Genomic DNA, 25352 nt, shown 5'->3' with positions numbered 1-25352 from the left:
TTGACAGTTTTTCTTCTAGCACTTTAAAAATCTCAGTGCCTTCTGGACTTCATGGTTTCTGATGAGAAGTTGGCTTGTATGTGATGAGTCACTTCTTCCTTACTGCTTTCAAGATTTTCTTTTTGTCTTTGGCTCTCAACAGTTTGATTATGTATCTAGATGTGGGTCTGAATTTTTCTCATGATTAATTGGTACATTCATGTCTTACATTAAATTTGGGAAATTTTCTGTCATTATTTCTTCAGAATTCTTTTTCCCTTTCCCTCCCATTTCTTTGACTCCCTAAATGCATATATTGTGATTTGCTTGTTGGAGTTCCATGGATCCCTAGGTTCTGTTCACTTTTCTTCATTCTTTTTCCCTTTCTGCTCAGACTGCATAATTTCAATTTTCCTGTCTTCAAGCCTGCTACTTCTGTCTGTTGCCTGCTCAGATCTGCTGTTGAACCCCTCTAGTGAATTCTTCATTTCAGTTATTATACTTTTCAACTCTAGAACTTCTCTTTGGTTCCTTTTCTATTTGTTGATATTCTCATTTTGTTCAGCATTGTTTTCCTGATTTCCTTTAGTTGTTTCTCCATATTTTCCCCTTAACTCTTGGAGTGTATTTAAGACAGTTGTTTGAAAGTCTGTCTTAGTTTGTCCAGTGTCTGGGCTTCCTCAGGGAAAGTTTCTGTCCATTTATTCTGTGCCTTTGAATGGACCATACTCCCCTCTTTCCTTGTATGCCTTGTAATTTTCTTTAAATTAAAACTGGACATTTGAATATTATAATGTTGTAACTCTGGAAATGAGTTTGTTTTCTATTTGTCATATGTTCTTGGTTCTTTTTTCCCTCTTTACCTGCTTTCTTTTGGATTATTTTTTATAATTCTCATTTTATCTTCTTAGGTTTAAGGAAATTTTTTAAATGGGAAAGTTATTGTATATGTACCTACTTCTTACCATTTCTAGTATTCTTCCTTTTGTGAAGATCTGAGTTACCTTCTGGTATCATTTCCTTTCTGCTTGAACAACTTTAGCATTTCTTTAGTGCAGGTCTGCTAGAGACAGAGTCTCAGCTTTTGTCTGAAAAAGTCTATTTCACTTTCATTTTTGAAAGTGTTTTCATTGGGCATAGAATTCTAGTTTGACAGTTTTTTTCAGTACAGTTAATGATGTTATTTCATTATCTTCTTTTTTATTTTATTTTTTATTGAAGTATAGTTAATTTACGATGTTGTGTTAGTTTCAAGTGTACAGCAAAGTGATTCAGTTATACATTTATATATATGTATATTTTTTCTCAGATTCTTCTCCATTATAGGTTACTACAAAATACTGAGTGTAGTTCACTGCGCTATACAGTGAACTACAGGTCTTTGTTGTGTACCTACTTTATATATAGTAGTATGTATATGTTAATCCCAAACTCCTAATTTATCTCTCCCCCACCTCCCTCTAATATTATTTAGAATTTTTGTATCCTTGTTCATAAGTGATATAGGAAAAGTGTAGGACCTTCTCATATTATCCTTCTTTGGTATTGTTATCAAAAGAATGTCCTTTCTGGTACTTCCCTGGTGGCACAGTGGTTAAGAACATGCCTGCCAGTGCAGGGGATACAGGTTCGATCCCTGATCCAGGAAGATCCCACATGCCGTGGAGCAACGAAGCCTGTGTGCCACAACTACTGAACCTGCATTCTAGAGCCCACGAGCCACAGCTACTGAGCCCATTGCCACAATTACTGAAGCCTGCGCCCTAGAGCCTGTGCTCTGCAACAAGAGAAGCCACCTTAATGAGAGGCCTGCACACTGCAGTGAAGAGTAGCCCTGCTCACTGCAATTAAAAAGAAAGCCCGGGGGGCTTCCCTGGTGTCGCAGTGGTTGAGAGTCCACCTGCCGATGCAGGGGACACGGGTTTGTGCCCCAGTCCGGGAGGATCCCACATGCTGTGGAGTGGCTGGGCCCATGAGCCATGGCCGCTGAGCCTGCGCGTCTGGAGCCTGTGCTCCGCAACGGGAGAGGCCGCGACAGTGAGAGGCCCACATACCGCAAAAAAAAAAAAAAAAAGAAAGGAAAGAAAGAAAGCCCGGGGGGCTTCCTGGCGGCACAGTGGTTGAGAATCTGCCTGCCAATGCAGGGGACACAGGTTCGATCCCTGGTCCAGGAAGATCCCACATGCCACGGAGTAACTAAGCCCATGTGCCACAACTACTGAGCCTGTGCTCTAGAGCCCGTGAGCCACAACTACTGAGCCCGCCTGCCACAACTACTGAAGCCCACACCTAGAGCCCATGCTCCACAACGAGAGAAGCCACCACAGTGAGAAGCACGTGCACTGCAACAAAGAGTAGCCCCCGCTCGCCGCAACTAGAGAAAGCCCACACGCAGCGATGGAGACCCAACACAGCCAAAAATAAATAAAATAAATACATTTATGGGAAAAAAAAGAAAGCTCAGGACTTCCCTGGTGGCGCAGTGGTTAAGAATCCACCTGCCAATGCAGGGGACATGGGTTCAAGCCCTGGTCTGGGAAGATCCCACATGCTGCGGAGCAACTAAGCCCATGCGCCACAACTACTGAGCCTGCGCTCTAGAGCCCGCGAGCCACAACTACTGAGCCCACGTGCCACAACTACTGAAGCCTGCGCACCTAGAGCCCGTGCTCCGCAACAAGAGAAGCCACCGCAATGAGAAGCCCGCACACCGCAACAAAGAATAGCCCCCATTCACCGCAACTAGGGAAAGCCTGTGTGCAGCAACGAAGACCCAACACTGCCAAAAATTAATTGATTAATTAATTAATTTTTTAAAAAAGAATCTGCCTTCCAGTGTAGGGGACACAGGTTTGAGCCCTGGTCCCTGGTCCGGGAAGATCCCACATGCCATGGAGCACCTAAGCCCATGCTCCATAACTACTGAGCCTGAGCTCTAGAGCCTGCAAGCCACAACTACTAAAGCCCACGCACCTAGAGCCCGTGCTGCGCAACAAGAGAAGCCACTGCAATGAGAAACCCGCACACCGCAATGAAGAGTAGCCTCCGCTCGCTGCAACTAGAGAAAGCCCGCACACAGCAACGAAGACCCAATGCAGCCAAAAATAAATAAATAAATTTATATATTTATTTTAAAACCTCATTTGTAAAACCATTTAAACCTGGCATTTTCTTTGTGGGAATATTCTTTAGTGCTGATTCAGTATATTTAATGGTTATAAGGCTAGTCACATTCTGTTTGAGTCACTTTTGGCAAGTTATATTATTCTAGGAATTTGTCTTTTCAAACATGTTAGCTAGCATAAAGTTGTTCATATTCGCTTTTCAGTCTCTTTAGTTACCTAACATTGTGTCCTCTTTTGTTCTTGAGAAATCTCACCAGAGACTTGACTATTTTTCATCTTTGAAAGTTCCAAGTTTTGCCTTGTTGATTCTCTCTGCTGTATGATTTCTCTTTCTTTTTTTCCCTAACCTGTGTACCTAAGTCATTAATGTTCAGACTTTGTGTTAACTTCCTAAAGCTTATACACAAATAATCAAATTTCATGTATATGAAACACTGGCATGTAAAGGGCAAGCTTTAAAACTTTCAGAAGACATGAGAGGGTATCTTTCTGACCTTGGGAGCGTGAAAGGATTTATTAACAAGGCACACAGAAAAAGCTAAGTATTAAAGAAAAATTTAACTACATTATAATTAAGAACTTGTTAAAGAACTCCATAAAGTGAAAATTGCAAAAAATGAAAAGATACAAACTCCTAAAAAATATTTGTAATACAAATAACTAACAAATGGTTAATAACTAGAATATCTAAAGAACTATAAATCAATAAGAAAAGGACAAGTAGTTCAATAGAAAAATATTCGAAGTACCATAAACAGATATTTTTCACAGAAAGGGAAACATGACTAATAAACATAAAATCTAACCCTATTAGTAATACAAATCATTATCCCAGTGAAGTACCTTATACTTATTAGATTGGCAAAAGTGATAATTCTGAGTAATAGGATATACATCAGTGGGAACCTGGTACGTATTGCTGAGCTAGTGTGAATTGGCATCACATTGGAAGGCAATGTGGTACTATCTGGTGAAGTTTAACATCTACTTGCCTAAACCCAGCAATTCATTCCTTAGAGCAGGGGTTCTCAAAGTATGATCTGCAGACTATTTCAGAGGGTCTGGGAAGTGAAGACTAAGATGTTATTTGCCAACTCAAAATAGATTAAAGACTTAATTGTAAGACCTGAAACTGTTAAAACTCCTAGAAGAAAACACAGGAAAAAAGACCTTGGTCTTGGCAATGATTTTTTTGGATATGACACCAAAAGCACAAACAACAAAAGCAAAAATAAATAAGTAGGATCACATAAACGAGAAATCTTGAACTAGAAAACTTAAAAGCTTCTCTACAGCAAAAGAAATGGTCGACAAAGTGAAAAGGCAGCCTATGGGAGAAAATATTTGCTAACCATATATCTGATAAGGGATTAATATCCAAAATATATAAGGAACTCACACAATTCAATAGCAAAAAAACACAAATAATGCAATTAAAAATGGGCAAAGAACCTGAATAGACACTTCTACAAAGCAAACATATAAATGGCCAACACGTTGATGAAAAAGATGCTCAACATCACTAATCATCAGGGAAATGCAAATAAATTATGATGTGTTTATACAGTAAAATAATATGACATAGGAAAAATTAAAGAAATACAGCTCCATGCAAAAACATGGGTGAATCTTAAAAACCCAGTGGAGGGGGCTTCCCTGGTGGCGCAGTGGTTGAGAATCTGCCTGCCGATGCAGGGGACATGGGTTCGTGCCCCGGTCTGGGAAGACCCCACATGCCACGGAGCGGCTAGGCCCGTGAGCCATGGCCGCTGAGCCTGCGCATCAGGAGCCTGTGCTCCACAATGGGAGAGGCCACAACAGTGAGAGGCCCGCGTACCGCAAAAAGAAAAAAACAAAAACCCAGTGGAGGGGCGACAATTCTCAGTAGACTAAACATAGTATGATACAGTATTTAGGGGTAAACATATATGTGATTAATAAAAACAAAAGCAAAGATAATGACAATTCATCATAGCCGTTTTCTTTTGGCTGGAGTTGGAGTGGGGATGGAGGCGCCTGGGATAGGGGAAGACCCTACTACTAGATTCAGGCATATTAATAATCTAGTTCTTAGGTTTAGTGGTGAGTTGACAGATGCTCATTGTATTATTTTGCTTGGTAACTTTACATTATGTTTCATCTTTTTGTATGTAGCAAATATTACAGAATAAAATTTTAAATTTCTTTAAAATATAGATGGGTGGCCACATGAGTTATTAAAAAAAATACATGGTATTCCACTGAATTGGGTACACAATAACGTATATCACCTGGGTAGGTTAAATATATTTGAGTTTATTGGGCAAGTCATATAACTTTTCTGTCTTGTCATAGAAGTGATCATAGCTTGTGAGCATTTACCATATGCCTGTTGTTCTAAATGGTACTTTGCATGTATTAAGCTATATAATCCTTCTAACAACTCCGTGCTCGTGTATTAAGCTATATAATCCTTCTAACAACTCTATGAAATAGGAATTATTATATCCCTGTTTTAAAGATGAGCTCCTGAGGCATAGAGGTTAAAGCAACTTGTTGAAAGTTGCACAGCTAACAAGTAGAAGAGCCGGTATTTGAACCCACAGTCTGCCTCCAGGGCCTACACCTTTTAACTCCTCTGCTTATATCAATTGCTATAATAGCACTTACTTAATAAGTTTGTTATGATTAAAGGAGACTGTTGTTTGTGTGTGGGTGGTACTAGAGATGTCAGGTGCAGTTACCGAGATTATTAGGCCTCCTTGGGAACCTGTGAGTCCCCGTGAGAAGGGGAGGGTGGGTAGGGAAAGAAGCCAGTGAGAAGGAAATGCTGTCCTCCTAAGAGCCTTTGCCAATATGTTTGTATCTTCCCTTCTTCCAGAGACCATGGCGAGCCCAGGGAAAGACAATTATCGAATGAAGAGCTATAAGAACAATGCCCTAAACCCTGAGGAAATGAGGCGAAGAAGAGAGGAGGAGGGCATTCAGCTCCGGAAGCAGAAACGGGAGCAACAAGTGGGTTAGCCCAAGTATTCTCAAACGTGCTCTTCAGGGAGGCAGGCCAGCCACCATGGTTGACCTCCACCTTGCACTCTCACTTTCCTCTTGGGAAAGTAGCTTATCTCTGTGGGCCGCTCATCCAGCTTCCTTTGTTGTAAAGAAATTTTGGAAGCTTTGAGAAAGAACTGTCCCTTATTCCTTTTCCATAATTTAGAACAACTTGGACATCATTTATATCTTCAATATAACATTCTAGTGCTAACCCCTTGTTTTTACCCAGTAGTCACTGTTAGATCTGGCCGTCAAGGCCCAGCCCCAAGCCTGGCCCTTTAAGAATTTTGTCAGCCATCTGGGCTGCCTTACTTCTCTTTCTTGAGTCCATTCTTTGTAAGTCTCCCTAGAACTGAGATTGTATTAATGCCTCATCGTCTACACTGCCACGCACCATGCACCACACGCCACCACCAAATTGGTTCCTTGCCCAGATCTAGATGCTAACCTGCTTTTGCCCACCCTTTTGCTTTACCATTATTTCTTTCCTTCACAGCCTTTTATATGCATCACCTTTTATACAAAGGGCACAGGAATTTTAAAAGATTTTTTTTTGCTTATAAAAATGTTCTCCAAAAATGTAAACAATCTATAACATAGAAAGTAAAGCCCTTGAATATCTTTCCATATCAGTATATTAAGCTTGGCATTTTCTCATACAGTAGCATTCCTTGACAGTTATGCCATAATTTAACATTGGGTCATACTTTATTTTCTTTGTTTCGGTAAGAAGTCTTACCACCGTCTCTTCTCTTTATTTTCAGCTTTTTAAACGGAGAAATGTGGAGCTGATTAATGAAGAAGCCGCCATGTTCGATAGTCTCCTCATGGACTCCTATGTGAGCTCTACCACTGGGGTAAGACCCTTGCAAGCTTCCCAGGCAAGCTTGGGAAGTACCTGCTTCTACAGAACAGAAATTGGTCAGTTCACATCATCTAGTTAGCTTTACCAACAACCATGCTAAGCTCTTTATTCCATGGGCCCTTTTGTAGGTGGTCAACTTAAGGAGTCAGTAAGGATTCATCTCTGATGGAAACACCAGAGGAAACATTTAAGGGAAGCTATCAATTGCCTCAGAGGTTAAGAATCACTTCCAAATGTTCCAACTTGAAGCAGCTGTGGATTAAACACCTTCTGAGCCTGCTGTTACCCCTTCCTCTTGCCCTCAAGTCTTTAGAAAGGAGGATTCCAAACAGGATTATGAGCTCATATCTGGCTCTAGTATTGGTTTGCAAAGTCGTGAACCTGTTTTATGTTCTAGGAGAGCGTGATCACAAGAGAGATGGTGGAGATGCTCTTTTCTGACGATTCTGACCTGCAGTTAGCAACCACACAGAAATTCCGAAAACTGCTCTCCAAAGGTACAAAGCCTAGTCTTCCGCAGGGGGCCCTGCGTGACTTTAGCGTCTTGTTTCTTCTCACTGACCTCATCAACTATTCCCTTTCACTCATTCTGCTGTAGCCCTGCTGGCTTTGGTGTCCTTGGACAAGCCAGGCACATTCTTACCTTTGCACTGTCTATTTCCCCTGCCTGATATCCTTTACTTGCAGATAACTGTGTGACAGCTGCTACATTTCTATGATCAGATCCTACTTTCTCAGTAAAGCCTACCCTGACACGCTATCAGAAATTGCAGCTCCCCCCACCCCTGCAGCATTTTCAGTCTCCTTACCCTGCCCTACCTGTTCTTTTTTTTTCCTATTACACTTTCTGCCTTCTGACATACCAGGATATTTCTCATCACGAGGATATAAGCTCTACGAGGGCATAGACTTTTGGTTTTGTTCACTACTGTATCCTCGATACCCAGAACCATGTCTGGCACATAGTTTGTGCTCAGTAAAAATTTGATGTATGATGGGAAAAATATTCCCTGACTTTTCTTCCTCCCAAGAAAAGAATGCTGGTCTTGGAAGGGAAGCGTTTAGACTAGGGTTGCTCCTCCCTTGGTCTTCTCTCCCTTAATTCTTTACTTGCTTAGGTAAGTAAGGTTAGTTACTTGCTTAGGTTTAGGAAGCCAAAGGTGAGCATAGTTAAATTAGGATTGGCTTTACTCTTTGGCATCTCAGCTATTTTATACAGTTCAAAAATGACCAGCTATTGTTTTTTTTATATATATATATAAATTTATTTATTAATTTATTTTTGGCTGTGTTGGGTCTTCGTTGTTGCATGCGGGCTTTCTCTAGTTGCGGTGAGCGGGGGCTACTCTTCATTGCAGTGCGCGGGCTTCTCATTGCGGTGGCTTCTCATTGTGGAGCACAGGCTCTAGGTGCACAGGCTTCAGTAGTTGCGGCACGCAGGCTCAGGAGTTGTGGCGCACGGGCTTAGTTGCTCCACGGCATGTGGGATCTTCCCGGACCAGGGATCGAACCCGTGTCCCTTGCATTGGCAGGCGGATTCTCAACCACTGCGCCACCAGGGAAGCCCCATGACCAGCTATTGTTAAAACTACCTCACCAAAAGGGAGTTTGGGAATGTTTAGAAGGATGGTCAGGAGTATCTAGGAAGGATGGTGGACTTACCCCCGTGAAAGCATTAGTCAGAGCCTCTCCTGACTTTTCCTCTCCCTCTTCCAGAACCTAGTCCTCCAATAGATGAAGTTATCAATACTCCAGGAGTGGTGGATCGGTTTGTGGAGTTTCTGAAGAGGAATGAGAATTGTACATTACAGGTGAGGCCTGGGGTGGAGAGTTACCAGATGAAAGCCCTTTTGCCGAGAAATTGTAGTGGCATGTTTCTACAGACACATCTCTTAGGATATAGACAAGATATTGAGGGAACATTTAAGAGATGCTGTTACCTCAGAGGTCTTGACCTCAATCAAATAAGAGACCCACAAACTCTTCCCTAAAACAATCTCAAAGGAAAGATACCAGAATATGACAGACTGATTATTCAGAGGTTATATTTTAAATTATAAATATAAATATATTGGGTTAGCCAAAAAGTTCGTTCGGGTTTTTCCGTAAGATGTTACAGAAAAACCTGAACGAACTTTTTGGCCAACCCTAGAGGTTCTAGTCCACTCCTAACCCTGAGGTGAACCATTTAGCTTCTCTGGGTCTCTCTTCTCACAAATGGGTAATGAGTCAATCCATTGGAACTTATTAGAAACTTGGCTGAAAGGGACTTTTAGAGACCCATCTCACTCTTATCCTGGTTTCAGAGATGAATAAAGTGAAGCTCGGGAAATAAAAACATGACTTGCCAAAGGACTCACGGATGCAGTGGTACTGCAGGACTAGACCTGGGACCATGGAAGCCCAATTCTGTCTCCCCATTATGTTATATCACTGCCAGTACCTCTTCCTATCATTTAAAGGTGGAGAGGGAAAGGCTTGTGTGGCTTTTTGTTCTTGTTTTTAAGTCAGGGGCAGGAGGCTTATTGCTGAGCCAGCTAGTAGGCACGGCTGCTCATCTGGAATGACCTCTCACTCATGGCTTTAATCTCACTTTCAGTTTGAAGCTGCCTGGGCTCTAACGAACATTGCCTCTGGAACCTCTCAGCAGACCAAAATTGTCATTGAAGCAGGGGCTGTCCCCATTTTTATAGAGCTGCTTAACTCGGACTTTGAGGATGTACAGGAACAGGTAATGCCCAAATTTAACTTAATTCTTTTTTTTTTTTTTGCGGTACGCGGGCCTCTCACTGTTGTGGCATCTCCCGTTGCGGAGCACAGGAGACGTAGGCTCAGCAGCCATGGCTCACTGGGCCTAGCCTCTCCGTGGCATGTGGGATCTTCCCGGACCGGGGCATGAACCCGTGTCCCCTGCATCGGCAGGTGGACTCTCAACCACTGCGCCACCAGGGAAGCCCTGGCTTAATTCTTGATGGTACCAGTGGTATAATATAAAGTATATTTTGTCTTTATCCCCAGTTAAGAGGTTAAGAGCAAAGAGCTCCTAAAAACATTGGGATTTTCTTAGTGATAGAAGTGTCTTTTGTTATTCCTAAAGAGCCCCTTTGGGACACACCTTGAGTCTCTGTGTCACCGCATTAGCGGTGACTCCGGGTGGGGCCCTAGATAGCTTCAGGAAGGGAGGTCTAGTCCTCAGAAAGACCAAATTTAGGATTAGAGGATTGGAACTCTCAGCCCCACCCCACCCCCACTCTTCCCACCCCTCCACCCCACCCTCCCCAGGGAGGTTAGAGGGGCTAGAGATTGGGTTATAAAAAGGCTTGAACAGTGAGATTCAGAGAGCTTCTGGGTTGGTGAACACTCAGTGTGCTGGGAAGGTGACGTGACTGGAGAGGGCTTGGAAGTTCTGTGCAACCCCACTCCTCAACCCATACCTTGCCCTGTGCATCTCTTCCGTTTAGCTCTTCCTGAGTTGTATATATTACAGTGAACTGGTAAACGTAAGTAAAGTGTTTTCCTGAGTTCTGTGAATCATTCTAGTGAATTATTGAACCTGAGGAGGAGATTGTGGAACTCCTGAATTTATAGCCAGTTGGTAAGAAGTATGGGTAGCACCTGGGAATTGCAGCTAGTATCTAAATTGAGGGCAGTCTTGTGGGACTGAGCCCCTAGCCTGTGGGATCTGCCCTAACTCCGAGTTACTGTCAGAATTTAACTGAATTGACACAGTTGGTATCAGAGAATTGGTTGTTGGTGTAGAAAAAACTCCACACATTGGGCATCAGAGGTGGTGCTGGAAAAAAGACACCACAATACCCATTTCTCAGCACCTACAGATCATAAAAACCCATTTCTTCCACTGGTTGGATAGAAGTGGAGAGTGGTACTAGGGTTTTTTCCTATATTACTACATATAGGGTTGGTCCTATGAGGCTACAAGAATGCAATTTTCCCATCATTTTCTCCTTTTCTGGGGGGTGGGGACAAGGAGGTCTTGGTCTGGCTTCTCTGGCTGCAGTACAATGTCAGCCTGCCTCCCCCAGTGAACCAGGAACTCCCAGAGTTAAAATAGAGCAAGTGCTCAGTTTTAACAAGGAGGGTACCTGAGCTTATTTAGTGTGTTTAAGGTCTTGATGGGGTGTTTGTCCTGGTTACTGGTGGGTGTCACTCTGTAGTTGTGAGTATAAAGTACTCACAGAAGCCTCTAGGCTCTGTGGATGACAGTTCCATCGTCCCTTTTTTAGGCAGTCTGGGCACTGGGAAACATAGCTGGAGACAGCTCCGTCTGCCGAGATTACGTCTTGAACTGTTCCATCCTTAATCCTTTGCTAACGTGAGTAATTATTATCATCTGCACCTGGGGTATCTTTCCGGCAGCCATGCGGCAGATCTTTGGGGAGCAGTTTACCTTAAGACGATGAGTGAATACAAGAATGATAGAAGTGCATTCTCATTGCCAGAGTAAAAGATAGTATCTTTTGAGAGTAAGAAGATTGTGTCACTGGTCTGTGTCTTGTGCTTCCTCACTTTGTAGCACTGTAGAATCTCATGTTGGTCATACCTGTCTCATTGTTGAGCCAGAGGAGAGAGGAAGGACTAGCCCACCTGGAAGAATCTAACCTTCTCTACGGAATGCATTGATTTGCTATGGGTTTATGCCCAGTACATTGGAGAGCTCTGTTGTAAGCCACAGATCTAAGACCCCTTGCAGAGTCATCTGGATGCTCCCATCCCTTCCTCTGTACCCTTATAATAGAGCTACATCTAAACCAAAACAGGAAGGAGCTTTTCTTGAGAGGCCACAATCTCATAGGCTACTATTATAACTCCTTCTTGGGCCTGTCACAGAAAATCATTCCACAGTGTATGGCTAAAGCCCTCACACTAAACCTTCAGCTTTTATTTCCAAAGACAACAATACTCTTGTTTAGAACTTGTGGCCGCAGTTAAGGGCACAGTATGTCCTATCTTAAACGTTTTAGCATGCTTACTCACAGTCCAGCCCTCTGTTTGTCCTTATTAGCTATGGTCTTAATAAGCCACAGCTGGTCCTAATCCTCTGTGAAGATGTAGGTCGGCCTCCGGGGCCAAACAGGCTCACTTAACTTAAATCTATGGGTAGGAAGAAACAGGCTTCTAGAGTCTTAGGGGCCTGATTGGATTTGCTCCTGGGGTTCGTAGGCAACAGCTCTATGAAAAGAGCATCATTGCTCAGGATCTGGCTTTGCTGTCCCCTTCAGGCTACTTACCAAGTCCACACGACTGACAATGACACGGAATGCAGTCTGGGCCCTGTCAAACCTGTGCCGAGGCAAGAACCCACCCCCAGAGTTTGCAAAGGTAAGAGAGCTTCTCTTTTTTTTAAAAAAAAAAAATTTATTTATTTATTTATCTGCTTGCACTGGGTCTTAGTTGCGGCAGGTGGGCTCCTTAGTTGTGGCATGCATGTGGGATGTAGTGCCTTGACCAGGGATTGAACCTGGGCCCCCTGCATTGGGAGCACAGAGTCTTATCCACTGCGCCACCAGGGAAGTCCCAAGAGAGCTTCTTACCAATTCCTGAGTGAAAGCAGTTTCCTTCATATGGAGGAATTTTGATATGGGAGTTTTCAAGTCTTTGGGGTACCCTCAGAGTCTCATCCTTGGGAAACTGAAAAAGGCAGTCGTCAATGAAGTAGGTGATCTCATATGCCTGGATGGTAAAGTGAAAATGTGGGCCTGATGGCTTAATGTAGTAGAAATCTCCAGGTCTTAGACTTACTAAGTAGAGGAGGGCTCAGCGATGTTAGGGTTAGTGGTAGAGATGATGTAACCGTGTCCACCTGAGTCCCTCTCTCTCTGCTTCCAACAGGTCTCCCCCTGTTTGCCTGTGCTGTCTCGCCTACTCTTCAGCAGCGACTCAGACTTGCTGGCAGATGCTTGCTGGGCCCTTTCTTATCTGTCTGATGGCCCCAACGAGAAGATCCAGGCAGTCATAGACTCTGGAGTCTGCCGGAGATTGGTCGAACTTCTAATGTGAGTGATCTCAGTCAGAAAGGGTACAGATTCCCTAAGCTTCTCCAACTCAGAACTACAGTCAGCAATCTGCTGCCCTATCCAAAGGTCTGGAGCCATGAGTGCTGCTGGCCTTGGTGGTCAGCTGAGTTGAATGCCATGTGCTGGCCCTCTACTGATCAGATCGCCCTCCTCTGTAGGCACAACGATAACAAAGTGGCTTCTCCTGCTCTGAGAGCTGTGGGTAACATCGTCACCGGGGATGACATCCAGACCCAGGTAAGGAGGAGGAGGACAGCTGTCTATGGACAAAATCCTTCCCTGCCACAGACTTTGGTCCTGGTAGGAGGCAACATGATATAGGAGAGAAAGCATAGGCTTGAGTGAAAAATTCCAGCTCTGCCACTTTCTATATTATTTGGGGGCAACTTGGTTGCCTTCACTTTTTTCTATAAATTGGAAGCAAGTCATCATCCATTGGGTGCTATTGAAGAAAAACTAAATGGAATAACCTGACTCACTACCTGGGACATTGTAAAGTAATTGTTAACAGATTTTGAGTTACGGTACCTTTGAAATACTAAAAGCTATGGAACCTCACCCCTGCTTCCTAGACCTTTAGAATCCCATGTCTCTTGTTACTCTCCTGTTAGTAACACTTCCATTGAGAGCACAGTATACAGTGTTTCTCTGTTCAAAGGCTAGAGATCTGAGTATTCTTTGCGTCTTGAGTAGTTTGCATAATTCTGTGGGATTCTTAACAAATTTCTTACAGGTGAGCAGTCTCACTCAAGCCCACACTCATTTTCTAGGTCATTGTTTTGTGTTTGTGTGTGCATGCATGTGCCTGTGTGTACAGATATTCATAACTTTTTCTGTTTTTACGATTTTTAAGTATAGTTCACTGGCATTAAGTACATTCACATTGTTATTCAACCATCACCGCCATCCATCTCCACCACTTTTGCATCATTCCAAACTGAAACTCTGTACCCTTTAAATATAACTTCCCATTTCCCCCTCCCCTCATCCTTTGGTAACCACCATACTACTTTCTGTCTCTTAGGAGTTTGACTACTCTAGGTACCTCATATAAGCCGAACCATATATATTTGTCCTTTTGTTTCAGCTTATTTCACTTAGCATAATGTTTTCAAGGTTCATCCATATTTTAGCATGTCACACCTTCATTCCTTTCTGTGGCTGGATAATATTCCAAGTGTGCATATGCTACATTTGGTTTATTTACTCATCTGTTGGTAGACACTTGGGTTGCTTCCACCTTTTGGCTAGTATGAATAATGCTGCATTGAGTATTGGCATACAAGTATCTGTTTGAGTCCCTGCTTTCAGTTCTTCTGGGTATATATCCAGAGGTGGAATTATTGGATCATATGGTAATTCTATGTTTAAGATTTTGAGGAACCACCATACTGTTTTGCACACAAAACAGTGCAATGGCTGCGCCATTTTACATTCCCACCAGCAGTGTACCGGGTTCCAATTTCTCCGCATCTTTACCAACACTTGCATTGCCTGGATTTTTTAAGGATAACTATTCTAATAAGCATGAAGTTATATCTCACTGAGGTTTTGATTTGCATTTCCCTAATGATTAGTGAAGTTTGGCATCTTTTCATGTGCCTATTGGCCACCTGCATTTAAAAAAATTTTTTTTGTATATTCTGGATATTAATCCTTATCAGATATATGATATGTATATACTTTCTCCCATTCTGTGATTTGTGTAATTCACTATGTTGATGGTGTCTTTTGGTACCCAAAAGTTTTAAATTTTGATTAAGTCCAGTTTATCTAATTTTTCTTTTGTTGCCTGTGCTTTTGGTGTTCTAGGTCATTCTTAATTGTTCAGCCCTCCCTTGCCTCCTCCACTTGCTGAGCAGCTCCAAGGAGTCAATCCGAAAGGAAGCTTGTTGGACCATTTCAAATATCACTGCTGGCAACAGGGCTCAGATACAGGTAGAACAAGCAGGAGGGAAGTTGTGGGGGGCAGCAGGTAGAAAGGCCTGGGGACATGAGACATTGCGGGATATTGCCCTCTAGAAGAAAAACTTTATTTCCCTTTTGAAATTGGGGTCAATGGATGCTATCAGTCAAAGATTCTGTGTAACAGAAGCCAGGTTCCTCTGTAGCGTCTTACCTATGTGAAAAGAACTTTCAGGAAGGGGAAGATGTCTTAATCTTTTAGCTGATTTGGGGTCTGGATTTGCTTATCCTTCTTGAAGTGACTTTCTTTCCTCCCCCACACCCCACCCTCCACCCCCCAATTCTTCTCAGGCTGTCATAGATGCAAATATCTTCCCTGTGTTGATTGAAATCCTTCAGAAAGCCGAGTTCCGTACAAGGAAAGAGGCAGCCTGGGCCATCACCAATGCCACATCAGGAGGAACCCCTGAACAAATCAGGTATCACAGTCCTTTCCCATTGTCTTGAGTGATATGTGTACTCTACCTCTTGGCTCACAGTTTACATGTGACCTCTAAACTGCCTTTTCTGGGATAGGTCTGCCCCTGTCCAGTAGGGTTTAACTGGTAAGCTGCTAGAGTGTAGCATGGGAATCTGAAGTAGATTCCTATAAACCATGTACCTCTTTTCCCTCCTGGAGAATGGAAACTTATGACACAGACATCTCTCTCCTCTGCCTCTTTCTACCCTCAAGAGAATTTAAATCTATGTAATTCTCAATTATCCATACAAATGAAAGAGAACCATGCTATGGCTCATTCAGAGCAGCTTCTTTGGGAAATCATTTTTGGCAGTGATACTTGGGAGAAGCAAATAGGAAAGCTATTTTGTGCGAGGATGCTCTTTGATTTTGGTTTCCATTATCAACTTGAGTAGGAGTGATGGGAATTGGAGAAGTGCCTTGCCTTCAGCTTGTAGCTTAGGAAGGGGAATATATTCAGTATAAATAAAACCTTAGGAGAAAGGATAGCCACTGAGTGAAGCTTTTGAGGATACAGGGTTGTAAATGGCATTTTGGACAGGAAAAAGCATAAGTAAAGGTACAAAAATCAGAAACCTGGAGACCTTTACTGTTTGACTGGAATGTAATATTCTCGGAAGGGAATAATGAGAGGGGAAGCTAGAAAAGGTTAGGAGCCAGATTGTATTGTTATGACTGTAGAGCTGGGACTACAGAAATTTTAGGCAGGGAAATGATGTGTTCAAAGTAGGTAATACTGCAGCAAGGAGACATTAGAGACAAAGAGGAGGAATCCATGGCAGCCTTCTACATGGAAATGAACTAAACCAGTAGCATTGGGAGGGTGATGAGTTTGAGATAAAGGATGGATGGTTATGAAAGCTCAGTCAGAGTGAATTGCTGAGAGCATCGATGTGTGTGAGGGAGACCTAGAGGCCCCATAGCACCTGCCTGGCACCTCCCTTGCCTTGTCTTAATTTAGAACTTACCTGGTCTCTGCCCCTCAGGTACCTGGTCTCCCTGGGCTGCATCAAACCCCTGTGTGACTTGCTGACTGTGATGGATTCAAAGATTGTGCAAGTCGCCCTCAATGGACTGGAGAACATCCTTCGGCTCGGAGAGCAAGAGGGCAAGCGCAGTGGCTCAGGGGTCAATCCCTACTGTGGCCTCATCGAGGAAGCCTATGGTAGGTGCCCTCTCCCCAACCTCACCTCTGCCGTAAGTAGAGAGAAACTCTGAAATAGTATACATATGTAAGGGTGTGTGTTTTGAGGGGGTCATCATTGAATGCAAGGTTTTATCCCACCAGTTCCATTTCCTCTGAGGAGCAGTAGATGAGTTCTGTTTCTGATAGGCTCTACCTAGTAAGTAGGTTATGGTACAGATGCAAAAATAAAGCTCCAGAATTGATAATAGAATCAGGAGCCGGAAGGCATGTTTTCAGCTGAGTTTTTAGCAGCAAGTTCTTTTCTTTCTTTTGTTTTGTTTTTCCATTACAGTTTATTACAAGATATTAAATATAGTTCCCTGTGCCATACAGGAGGTCCTTGTTGTTTATCTGTTTTGTTAATAGTAGTTTGTATCTGCTAATCCTAAACTCCTAATTTATCCCTCCCCACCCTTTCACCTTTGGTAACCATAAGTTTGTTTTCTATGTCTGTGAGTCTTTTTTTGTTTTGTAAATAAGTTCATTTGTATCATTTTTTAGATTCCACATAAGTGATATCATATGATACTTGTCTTTTCTCTGTCTGACTGACTTCACTTAGTTTGATGATGTCTAGGTCCATCCATGTTGCTGCAAATGGCACTATTTTATTCTTACTGTGGCTGAGTAATATTCCATTATATATATGCACCACATCTTTATCCATTCATCTGTTGATGGATACTCCAGTTGCTTCCATGTCTTGGCTATTGTAAATAGTGCTGCTATGAACACTGGGGTGCATGTATCTTTTCGAATTACAGTTTTCTCCAGATATATGCCCAGGAGTAGGATCGCTGGATCATATGGTAGCTCTATTTTTAGTTTTTTAAGAAACCTCCGTAGTGGCTGCACCAGTTTACATTCCTACCAACAGTGTTGGAGGAGTCCCTTTTCTCCACACCCTCTCCAGCATTTATTATTTGTAGACTTTTTTATTTTTTTGGCTGCACTGCATGGCTTGCAGGATCTTAGTTCCCTGACCAGGGATCGAACCCAGGGCCCCAGTAGTGAGAACACTGAGTCCTAACCACTGGACCACCAGGGAATTCCCTTGTAGACTTTTTGATGATGGCCATTCTGACTGGTATATGGTGATACCTCATTGTAGTTTTGATTTGCATTTCTCTAATAATAGTGATGTTGAGCACCTTTTCACGTGCCTATTGGCCATCTGTATGTCTTCTTTAGAGAAATGTCTATTTAGTTTTCTGCCCTTTTTTTTAAGATTCTGTACACCTACAACACACATTTTTAAAAATATTTATTTATTTATTATTATTTGTTTTTGGCTGCGCCGGGTCTTAGTTGCAGCATGCGGGATCTTTAGTTGCAGCATGCAGACTCTTACTTGTGGCATGCATGCAGGAACTAGTTCCCTGACCAGGGGTCAAAACTGGGCCCCCTGCATTGGGAGCACGGAGTCTTACCCACTGGACCACCAGAGAAGTCCCTTCTGCCCATTTTTTTTATTGGGTTGTTCGTTTTTTTTGTTATTGACCTATACAAGCTGTTTGTATATTTTGGAAATTAAGCCCTCATCAGTCGCATCGGTTGCAAATATTTTCTCCCATTTTGCAGGTTGTCTTTTAGTTTTGTTTATGGTTTCCTTAGCAAGGTCTGTTAGTGCTGGATTGACTCATCACTCATCTCCAAGAGATTCAGAACAGTAATGGTTTGCCCAGGTTAAAAGCAGAATCGGGACTAGACTCTCCGGTTTATAACTGACATTTTGGTCTTTTTCCTTTGGTGTTATGTCATTTTAGGTAAAGATCTCGGCTCTCCTCTTTCAGATCAAAGAGAGATCTGATCATATTACTTGTGTTTATAAATGCTAACATAACTCAGGGAAGGAAAAAATAGATTGTTTCATGGACCCAGAGAAAAGCACTCAAAGTTTACTCTTCTCCTTCCTTTCTTCTTGCCACCATAGGCTTGGATAAAATTGAGTTTCTCCAGAGCCATGAGAACCAGGAGATCTACCAGAAGGCCTTTGACCTCATTGAGCACTACTTTGGCGTAGAAGATGATGATAGCAGCCTGGCTCCCCAAGTGGATGAAACGCAACAGCAGTTTATCTTCCAGCAGCCTGAGGCCCCCATGGAGGGCTTCCAGCTATAATGTCTGCCTCCGGGGAGGGGAGGGGATGGGAAGCACCACCAACCAGCGGAAAGGCAGCCCTCTGGTGGGCGGGAAACCAGCCCTCCCCACCATCAGCCACCACACACCTCTGCTGCCCTGGAAACTGTGCTCTTGACCTGCTCCGCCCCCTTCCCTGGAGGGAGCACCCTCTGGACAGACAGAACCATCTGAGGCTCACATTTGGGTTTTGTGACAAGAAGGGGACGTGTTGGGTTTTTCTTCCTTACACTAGATTTTGGCTGCACATATGTCTTTAACCCAGGAGCCCAGGGGTAGACAAAGGAGGACTGAGGTAATCAATTTTGCACCTTTTTTATTTTTTATTTTTTTTTCTTTAGTGGTGACTTCCTTCCGTTTTATCTTCCTTCATCCTTCCCAGTCCTCTGCCCTGATCTCTGTAACTCTTATCTTGGGTACTTGAGCAGATGGAATATTCCACAGGTCGGGGGTGGGAGGGGAGGGGAGAAATCCAAAACAAAGTGTTCTTGCTCGGACAGAATATTAATCTTGTATGCTTGGATTGCGTTATTTAATTTTTTTTCTTTTGCACATTTTTCTTGTATTACAATTGCTCTTTCCCAGAGCCATGAGTTCCTGGTTTTAGGAATCCCAGCTGCCAGCATTGTCTGGGACTAGAGGCTGAGGGGGAGGTCACCATGAGACAAAGGCCCCTCCCTCCCTTTAACCCCTTGCCCAGACCTCTTTAGTTTGGGAGATCCCCTTCACTCTCCTGGGGCATGTACACCAGTGGGAGTGAGGGGAGAGGAACACAGGCCTTCAGACGGGGCTTCCCATGTGTCGCTACTGATCCCATGTTTCCTACCCACCTTCCAGTGGTGCGACCCAACTTCATTTGTTTACTTGAAAATTCCCCTCAGAGTTGAGATGAACCTCTGAGGTAGCTGTATTTTCTCCTAAGCACGTGACAGAGGGCTGTGGTCCTTCCTTTCTCCTGAGGAGAAAGTCCTTGCTCTGGTGACCCATAAATTGCAGAGGAGGTTGGAGTGAGAGTGTCATGTATTGGGATAGCCAGTGGATCCCTGCCTTTGGCCTTTCTTCTTCTTCCTCTTCCGTAGTTGGATCATGTATATTTTACTTCCAAAGGAGAGAATGTCAAAAAAGTTCTGTATTTTTTTATATTCTATATATTACGTAGGTCAACCTTAATTGGTCTCAAGAGGAGGAACTGTCTCTGTAATTTCTGTAAGTAGGATACTGTGAGGAAGACCAAAAAGAGATGTGGAAGCTCTCTTGCTCAGGAAGCCTGACCTTGATCCTTCTCCTCTCTGCTTGGGTTCCGGGCCACCACCAGGGACCAACCCGTAGCTCTGGAACCTTTATATAGCAGGGCATCCTGGTCTGATTGTCCTAGTACCTGAATGGAGGGAGCAAGGATGGCCCCAGGGCCCGGTGAAGTCTACCACTCTAGTCCTTACCACTGAGCATCCTGCTTACATCAGGAAACCCAGAAAGCAGTCTGCCTCCTCAGATTCAGTCTCAAACACCTTTGTCCACATAAGTTATCGCAGATGGCTGCCGTGTCTCCTGTCCGAGATATTTAGCAGCCTCAGGACTTTTTTTGAGAGTGATTGATGTCTTCCCTGATTGGGATCCTTGTACATGGTTTGGATTTTACCCTTCCTGTGACAAATATAATCCTAATGCCTTTTCTTTCCCCTTTGAGTAGAGCTACTGCAGTGCCTCAATGGCTTGCCTGTGTGCTTCAATGGACTACATGTGATAGTAAAGCCCAGGTGTTGGGGGTGGGGTGGAGGAAGTTGCTGGCTAAGTGTAGGCCAGTGGTGGAGCTGAAGGCACAATCTGCCCTGTCCCTGCTTCCCCACAGAGGTCGGGCAGAGGTGCCCTGCTCCAAACTGTATTTTCCCTTCCCCAGGAACAATGCCATTCTTGCTCCCATTGCTACACATCCCCCTCTGGCTCAGGTGAAATCCATGCCACTCTGCTTACAGATAAAACATTCAGTTGTTTTTGGCCACTGGTCTTGAATTTGCCCTCTCTTTCCAGTGTTGAGATCCAACTCCAGAGGCATTTTCTGAGAAAAGTGGTTGCGGCTGGTGGCTATCACTGAAAAGTGACACCAGTGCTGTACTGCCTAAGTGAGTCAGATGCTGCTCTGCAGGTTGGGCATGATAACTACCAACCCCACTCTCCCAGGTAGGCAAGGCGCAGGACCCTCTTCACTTGGCCTGCCGACTCCATTACAAAACCATTTTCCTACAGTTCAAAAGAAAGCCACCCCCCACCCCTTGTCCAAAGGGCAGAGCATTTTATTTTAGTAAGATCTACTTTGTACATCTCTAGCAATAATTAAGTCCCTGACATTGGGACCAAATTCTTATTGTGAGACATACACATCCTGCCTTCCCCAGCTGTTCCTCCCAAATCTACTTTTGCTTCAGATCTGGGCCATGCACCAAAGAGAAGACTCTGTTGATCATGGGTTACTACTCGAAGCCTGTTTTCTACAAGGACTCCAAAGGCTGAAGTCTCCCAGGGCACGAGGACAAATTTCTCTTCAGATAAACATGGCCTCTAGGAGCTTTCCTTTGTTAGTGTCTTCCTCAGACTGTGCTTTCCCACTGTATTCCTCTGACCCCCTTTTCAGTCAACAGGTGAAGTTCTTCCAGCCCACAGAGGCAGTAACATCATCTTTTGTATCTCCTTCTCTCCTTTGGCCATCTTGGGAAGCAAAATATTTTTTAGCCCAGGCTTGACAGCCACTCTTCGTGGGCAGTCCCCATCTGGACTCCAGACCCTGGCCTAGGTGAAGTCAGAGCTTTCTGACAGATTTCTGAATGGATGTTACAGGGATGGAGGGGCTCCCCAACCTGCTGTAGGGAGTAGCCTGAGAAGACTTGTGTTTGGAATCTTAATACTTTGGCACATAGCTATGTCCATTTTAAGATCTCTGGTGGGTTGGAGATACTTAGGTGTGGATTAAGGGGACAAGGAGCCTTTTTCTTAGCTCAAGTGTTCAAATACTGTTTTGAACAGTGCCAGCTATTCTTTATTGCCAGCCCTTCTGGGCATCCCACCCCCATGTCATCTTCTCTAGTATTAACAGGCTCTCTGGTCTTAGAAGCCTGCCTTCAGTTCTGAGCTATCCCCGCTGACTGACCGGCCATGGTATTGGCTGCAACCTTCTGTTAGAACCACATAGGTTCCACCCTCACCTGGCCAGCCTAGTTACTTGAGGCAATGGGTACAGAAGACCCTTCCAAGTAACGTGTTGATGACTTCAGCTTTCCGGGACCCTTTGTGTTCCTCCTTACCTAGAACCTTTAGATCTACTCCTGTTTTCTTTTCCCTGGAAGCCTCTTTCCAAGAGCCCTATTTAGAGCTGAACTGCACAGATTATAGCTGCTATACCACACTTACGGAAGAGCGAAAGAAGGCTCTCAGGCACTGACCTTCATTTTCTCTTCAGCCAAACCAGTTTAATATGAAAACTCTAGCAGAATGAACTAGATTTCAATTTTCTCATGTCTGCCTGCCCTCCGCCTACACTGTACAATTACCCGTTTCCAGCAAAATAGAAGGGAAGGAGATGAACGCCTAGCAGTACTTCCCTCCTCCTCCCACAGGCCCTTCTTTGAAGGCCTCAGCTCATTTGTTCAGGCCATGTCTCTTCTCCCCAAGACTCACTCAGCTTGGTATCCATCATCTTGAATATTCCTCAGTAGATTCATCTTGTGGGCTTGGCTTCTGGATTCTCAATTGAAGGCAAGGAGCCAGATTCTCCAGGTCCTTGCAGGCACTACAGGGACCCATAGGGAGAAGAGGCTGGCTGGGGACCTCAGGATTGTGTGTGCCTGTCTGCCTCCCTGGCAGGCTGGGGAAGGGTGCAAGGCTCAGTGCACTGAACCATAGGAAAGCCTCACAACCAGTAGCAACATCTTCCGGGTAGGACTATCCTAGAAATAAGTGCATGTGAGACTGAGAAATTGCTCAGAGTAGGTTTTTTCCATAGCCGTTTTAGGATTGCACATTTTAGACCAATCTTGTCCAGTGTTTTTTCTGTCTTAACTTTTGTATTTTTTTTGTTAAGCCAACAAGCTGAGAATTTGGCCCTGCGGGGATCCATGTGGTAGGCAATAGCTGCTCTTTGGCCAAGGCCTTCATAAAGGATTCAGTCATCCCATTGGCTGTTCCCTAGACCCACCCCCAGATGAAGACCATGGTAAGGGAAGAATTTTGAGGTCAGTATAAACCAAGTAAGTCTGTTAATTAAAGCTGTTTTCCTCTGAGAGGGCATTTTGCATCAGGCCTGGGCTACATGCAGAATCAAACCTGGCTGTGAATTAGAAGAGGCACCATTAAATTTGAGGCCCAGAACATCCCAGGAGAAAGATTTGTGTAGTGTGTCATAAAGGTCTTCAGTGCATTTGGGCGCACCTCACTACTTCTGGGCCAGCCTGACTGCTGATGTCCACATTAGCACATTCCTGAACCCCTCCGCTAAACTCTAGCCCTGCTCCCCTGTGTAGGTCAGATGTTCGGCCTCTGGGTTTGGGAAGAGAAAACTCTGCCATGGTGACAATCCTCAGGCCCTGGATTTGGGTATTGGCTCTTTTAGCCAGATTTGTGGGAACTGCTTTTGATTGAACCACTAAAGAAGCAAAGGGGGTATGAGGTCCCAGTTACCCAGGACAGACCAGATATCCCTCAAAAACAGCTTGGGTTCCCAGCTATAGACCCTAGGAAGGTGAATCAAACCTTTTCCCTTACTAGTTTTTCTTTCCAAATTTATTTGCTTTTAAGAACTATAAACTCTGGCTATTGTTTTCCATGTTCTCAGGGCCCCTGGGTAGACAGACAAAGCTTGATAATTTCAGAGCAGATACAGGCCAAGAAACCATGGCATTGAGTGTGCTGAGTCCAGACAAATGATATTTATATACACATCCAAATTTGAAGAGAAAATGTATTTCTTTAGGTTTCAAACACTGTAATAGATATAAAGCAAAAATAAAAACCTGTTGCAAAGTTCTAAATCGTGTTCTTTGGAGTGATCCTAGACTGGATTTTTTGGAAGTCACTGAAGTGAGGGTGCTTAAACTTTTGACCTAACAGTGGAATTAAGAATTGTTACAGCCTGCTTCTGCTATAAAGAATTTTTGAAATCAGCTTTATTGAAACATAATTGACGTACAGTAAATGGCACATACTTAAAATGAACAACTGGTTAAGTGTTGACATATTTGCATCCATGAAACCATTACCACAGTCAAGAGAGTGAACATGTCCATCACCTCTAGAAGTTTGCACATGCCCCTTGGGAATCCCTCCTTTCTGCCTAACCCCCAGCAACCACTGATGGAAGCTCTGGCTCTCACTGTGGTTTAATTTGCATTTTCTAGAGTTTCTGTAAGATTTTCACATTTCATCACCACTCCACAGCCCTTTGAGCCCAAAGTAGTTCACAAACTCCTCACTTTGGTTTAGATCAATTCCTAAAGCGGCGATTACAGACTAGCAGCCAAAAAGTTGATACAACCCAAAAAGGAGGGTTTTGGTTGGCTGACACAGTACATTTTAAGTTTTAATTCGTTGCCAATATTAAAAGATGTGTCTATATTTTAAAACTATCTGGCACTCCTGGGCCTGAGTTTCTGCATGAAAACAATCTGCAAGAGCTCTATTACCCATCACCATCACCACCATTCCCAACCACCACTCCCAGAGGGCTCCCTTACTCTGGCAGGCGCTAATGTTGCCATTTTCTCTTACAGCAAAGAAGAAAGTAACTTTTTAACCCATGTTTCTATCAAATTTTCTTATTCCTTGCCTGTCTGTTCTCATTACCCAGCTGGCCCCTGGAGACCACCATTGACCCTTCCTGGTGCACCACTCCACCTCTCATCCCATGTGTACCTTGTTATATTATGTTCTTTATCTCTGCCTAGAACACCCTCTTCCTATGGAAATCCACGAAGGCCTGATTCATATGTTACCTCAAGAGATTTCCCACATGCTTTTCTGGAAATAATGAGGGCCTTGGTTTTGAGAGACTTGAATTCCAACGCTTTCTGAGCTTGAGTTCCACCTTTATACTGTTATACGAATATTGCCTCTCAGTGTTACCTGGTAGACACTGCCTAAGGGGTGGGAAAGAGCACTGCGCTGAAGTCTCTTCAACTAGAGGAAATATTTAACATCTTAAGAGCCCTAAAAAGATGCCCAATTTGCACAACAATTTAAAACATTCTCTGCCTTCTCAGCCCCCAGACTGTTGCTAGGCTTTAGGACTAAAGTATTTAGCCAACAGTTCTTGAACGTTCAGGGAGTTGTAAGTAAATAATTTCAACACCTCATCACTAATGCTGTAATAGAACTCTGTCTAGACCCAGGGAGCTAGGACAGACTGCAGAGTACTGAAAAGGTTCTGAAGTGAACTTTGAGCTCAGTGGGCCTCAAAAGATTTTGTTTCACCAAGAAGGGAATTTTGGAAGGTAGAAAAGCACCTGCAAAAACCTGGGAAATCCTGGAGATAGTAAAAGTAGAGATGTAACAAAAAAGGCAGAGGGATTGGGCAGGATTGGCT

The 25352-nt window shown here is 43.6% G+C and overlaps 1 protein-coding gene across 6 annotated transcripts in view; it reads left to right on the top strand.

Annotated features, from left to right (window-relative positions):
* The window catches only part of KPNA6 (karyopherin subunit alpha 6), a 53867-nt gene extending 30625 nt beyond the window's left edge, over positions 1–23242 (top strand). For 3 of the 6 annotated variants that reach the window (XM_019938226.3, XM_019938228.3, XM_019938225.3), the window contains exons 2-14: positions 5965–6098; positions 6899–6991; positions 7397–7496; positions 8716–8810; positions 9599–9730; positions 11244–11332; positions 12240–12339; positions 12850–13013; positions 13193–13271; positions 14847–14972; positions 15291–15418; positions 16446–16624; positions 18579–23242. In XM_019938226.3, the coding sequence (XP_019793785.1) occupies positions 5965–6098; positions 6899–6991; positions 7397–7496; positions 8716–8810; positions 9599–9730; positions 11244–11332; positions 12240–12339; positions 12850–13013; positions 13193–13271; positions 14847–14972; positions 15291–15418; positions 16446–16624; positions 18579–18766 (1607 nt within the window). In that variant the 3' untranslated portion in view covers positions 18767–23242. The remainder of the gene's footprint in view (positions 1–5964; positions 6099–6898; positions 6992–7396; positions 7497–8715; positions 8811–9598; positions 9731–11243; positions 11333–12239; positions 12340–12849; positions 13014–13192; positions 13272–14846; positions 14973–15290; positions 15419–16445; positions 16625–18578) is intronic. The other 3 variants (XR_012326244.1, XR_012326242.1, XR_012326243.1) reach the window with 3 other exon arrangements.
* The last annotated feature ends 2110 nt before the right edge of the window (positions 23243–25352 follow it).

Source organism: Tursiops truncatus, chromosome 1, assembly GCF_011762595.2.
Source record: "Tursiops truncatus isolate mTurTru1 chromosome 1, mTurTru1.mat.Y, whole genome shotgun sequence".
NCBI lineage: Eukaryota > Metazoa > Chordata > Mammalia > Artiodactyla > Delphinidae > Tursiops > Tursiops truncatus.
This window is presented reverse-complemented; position numbering and strand designations above follow the sequence as displayed.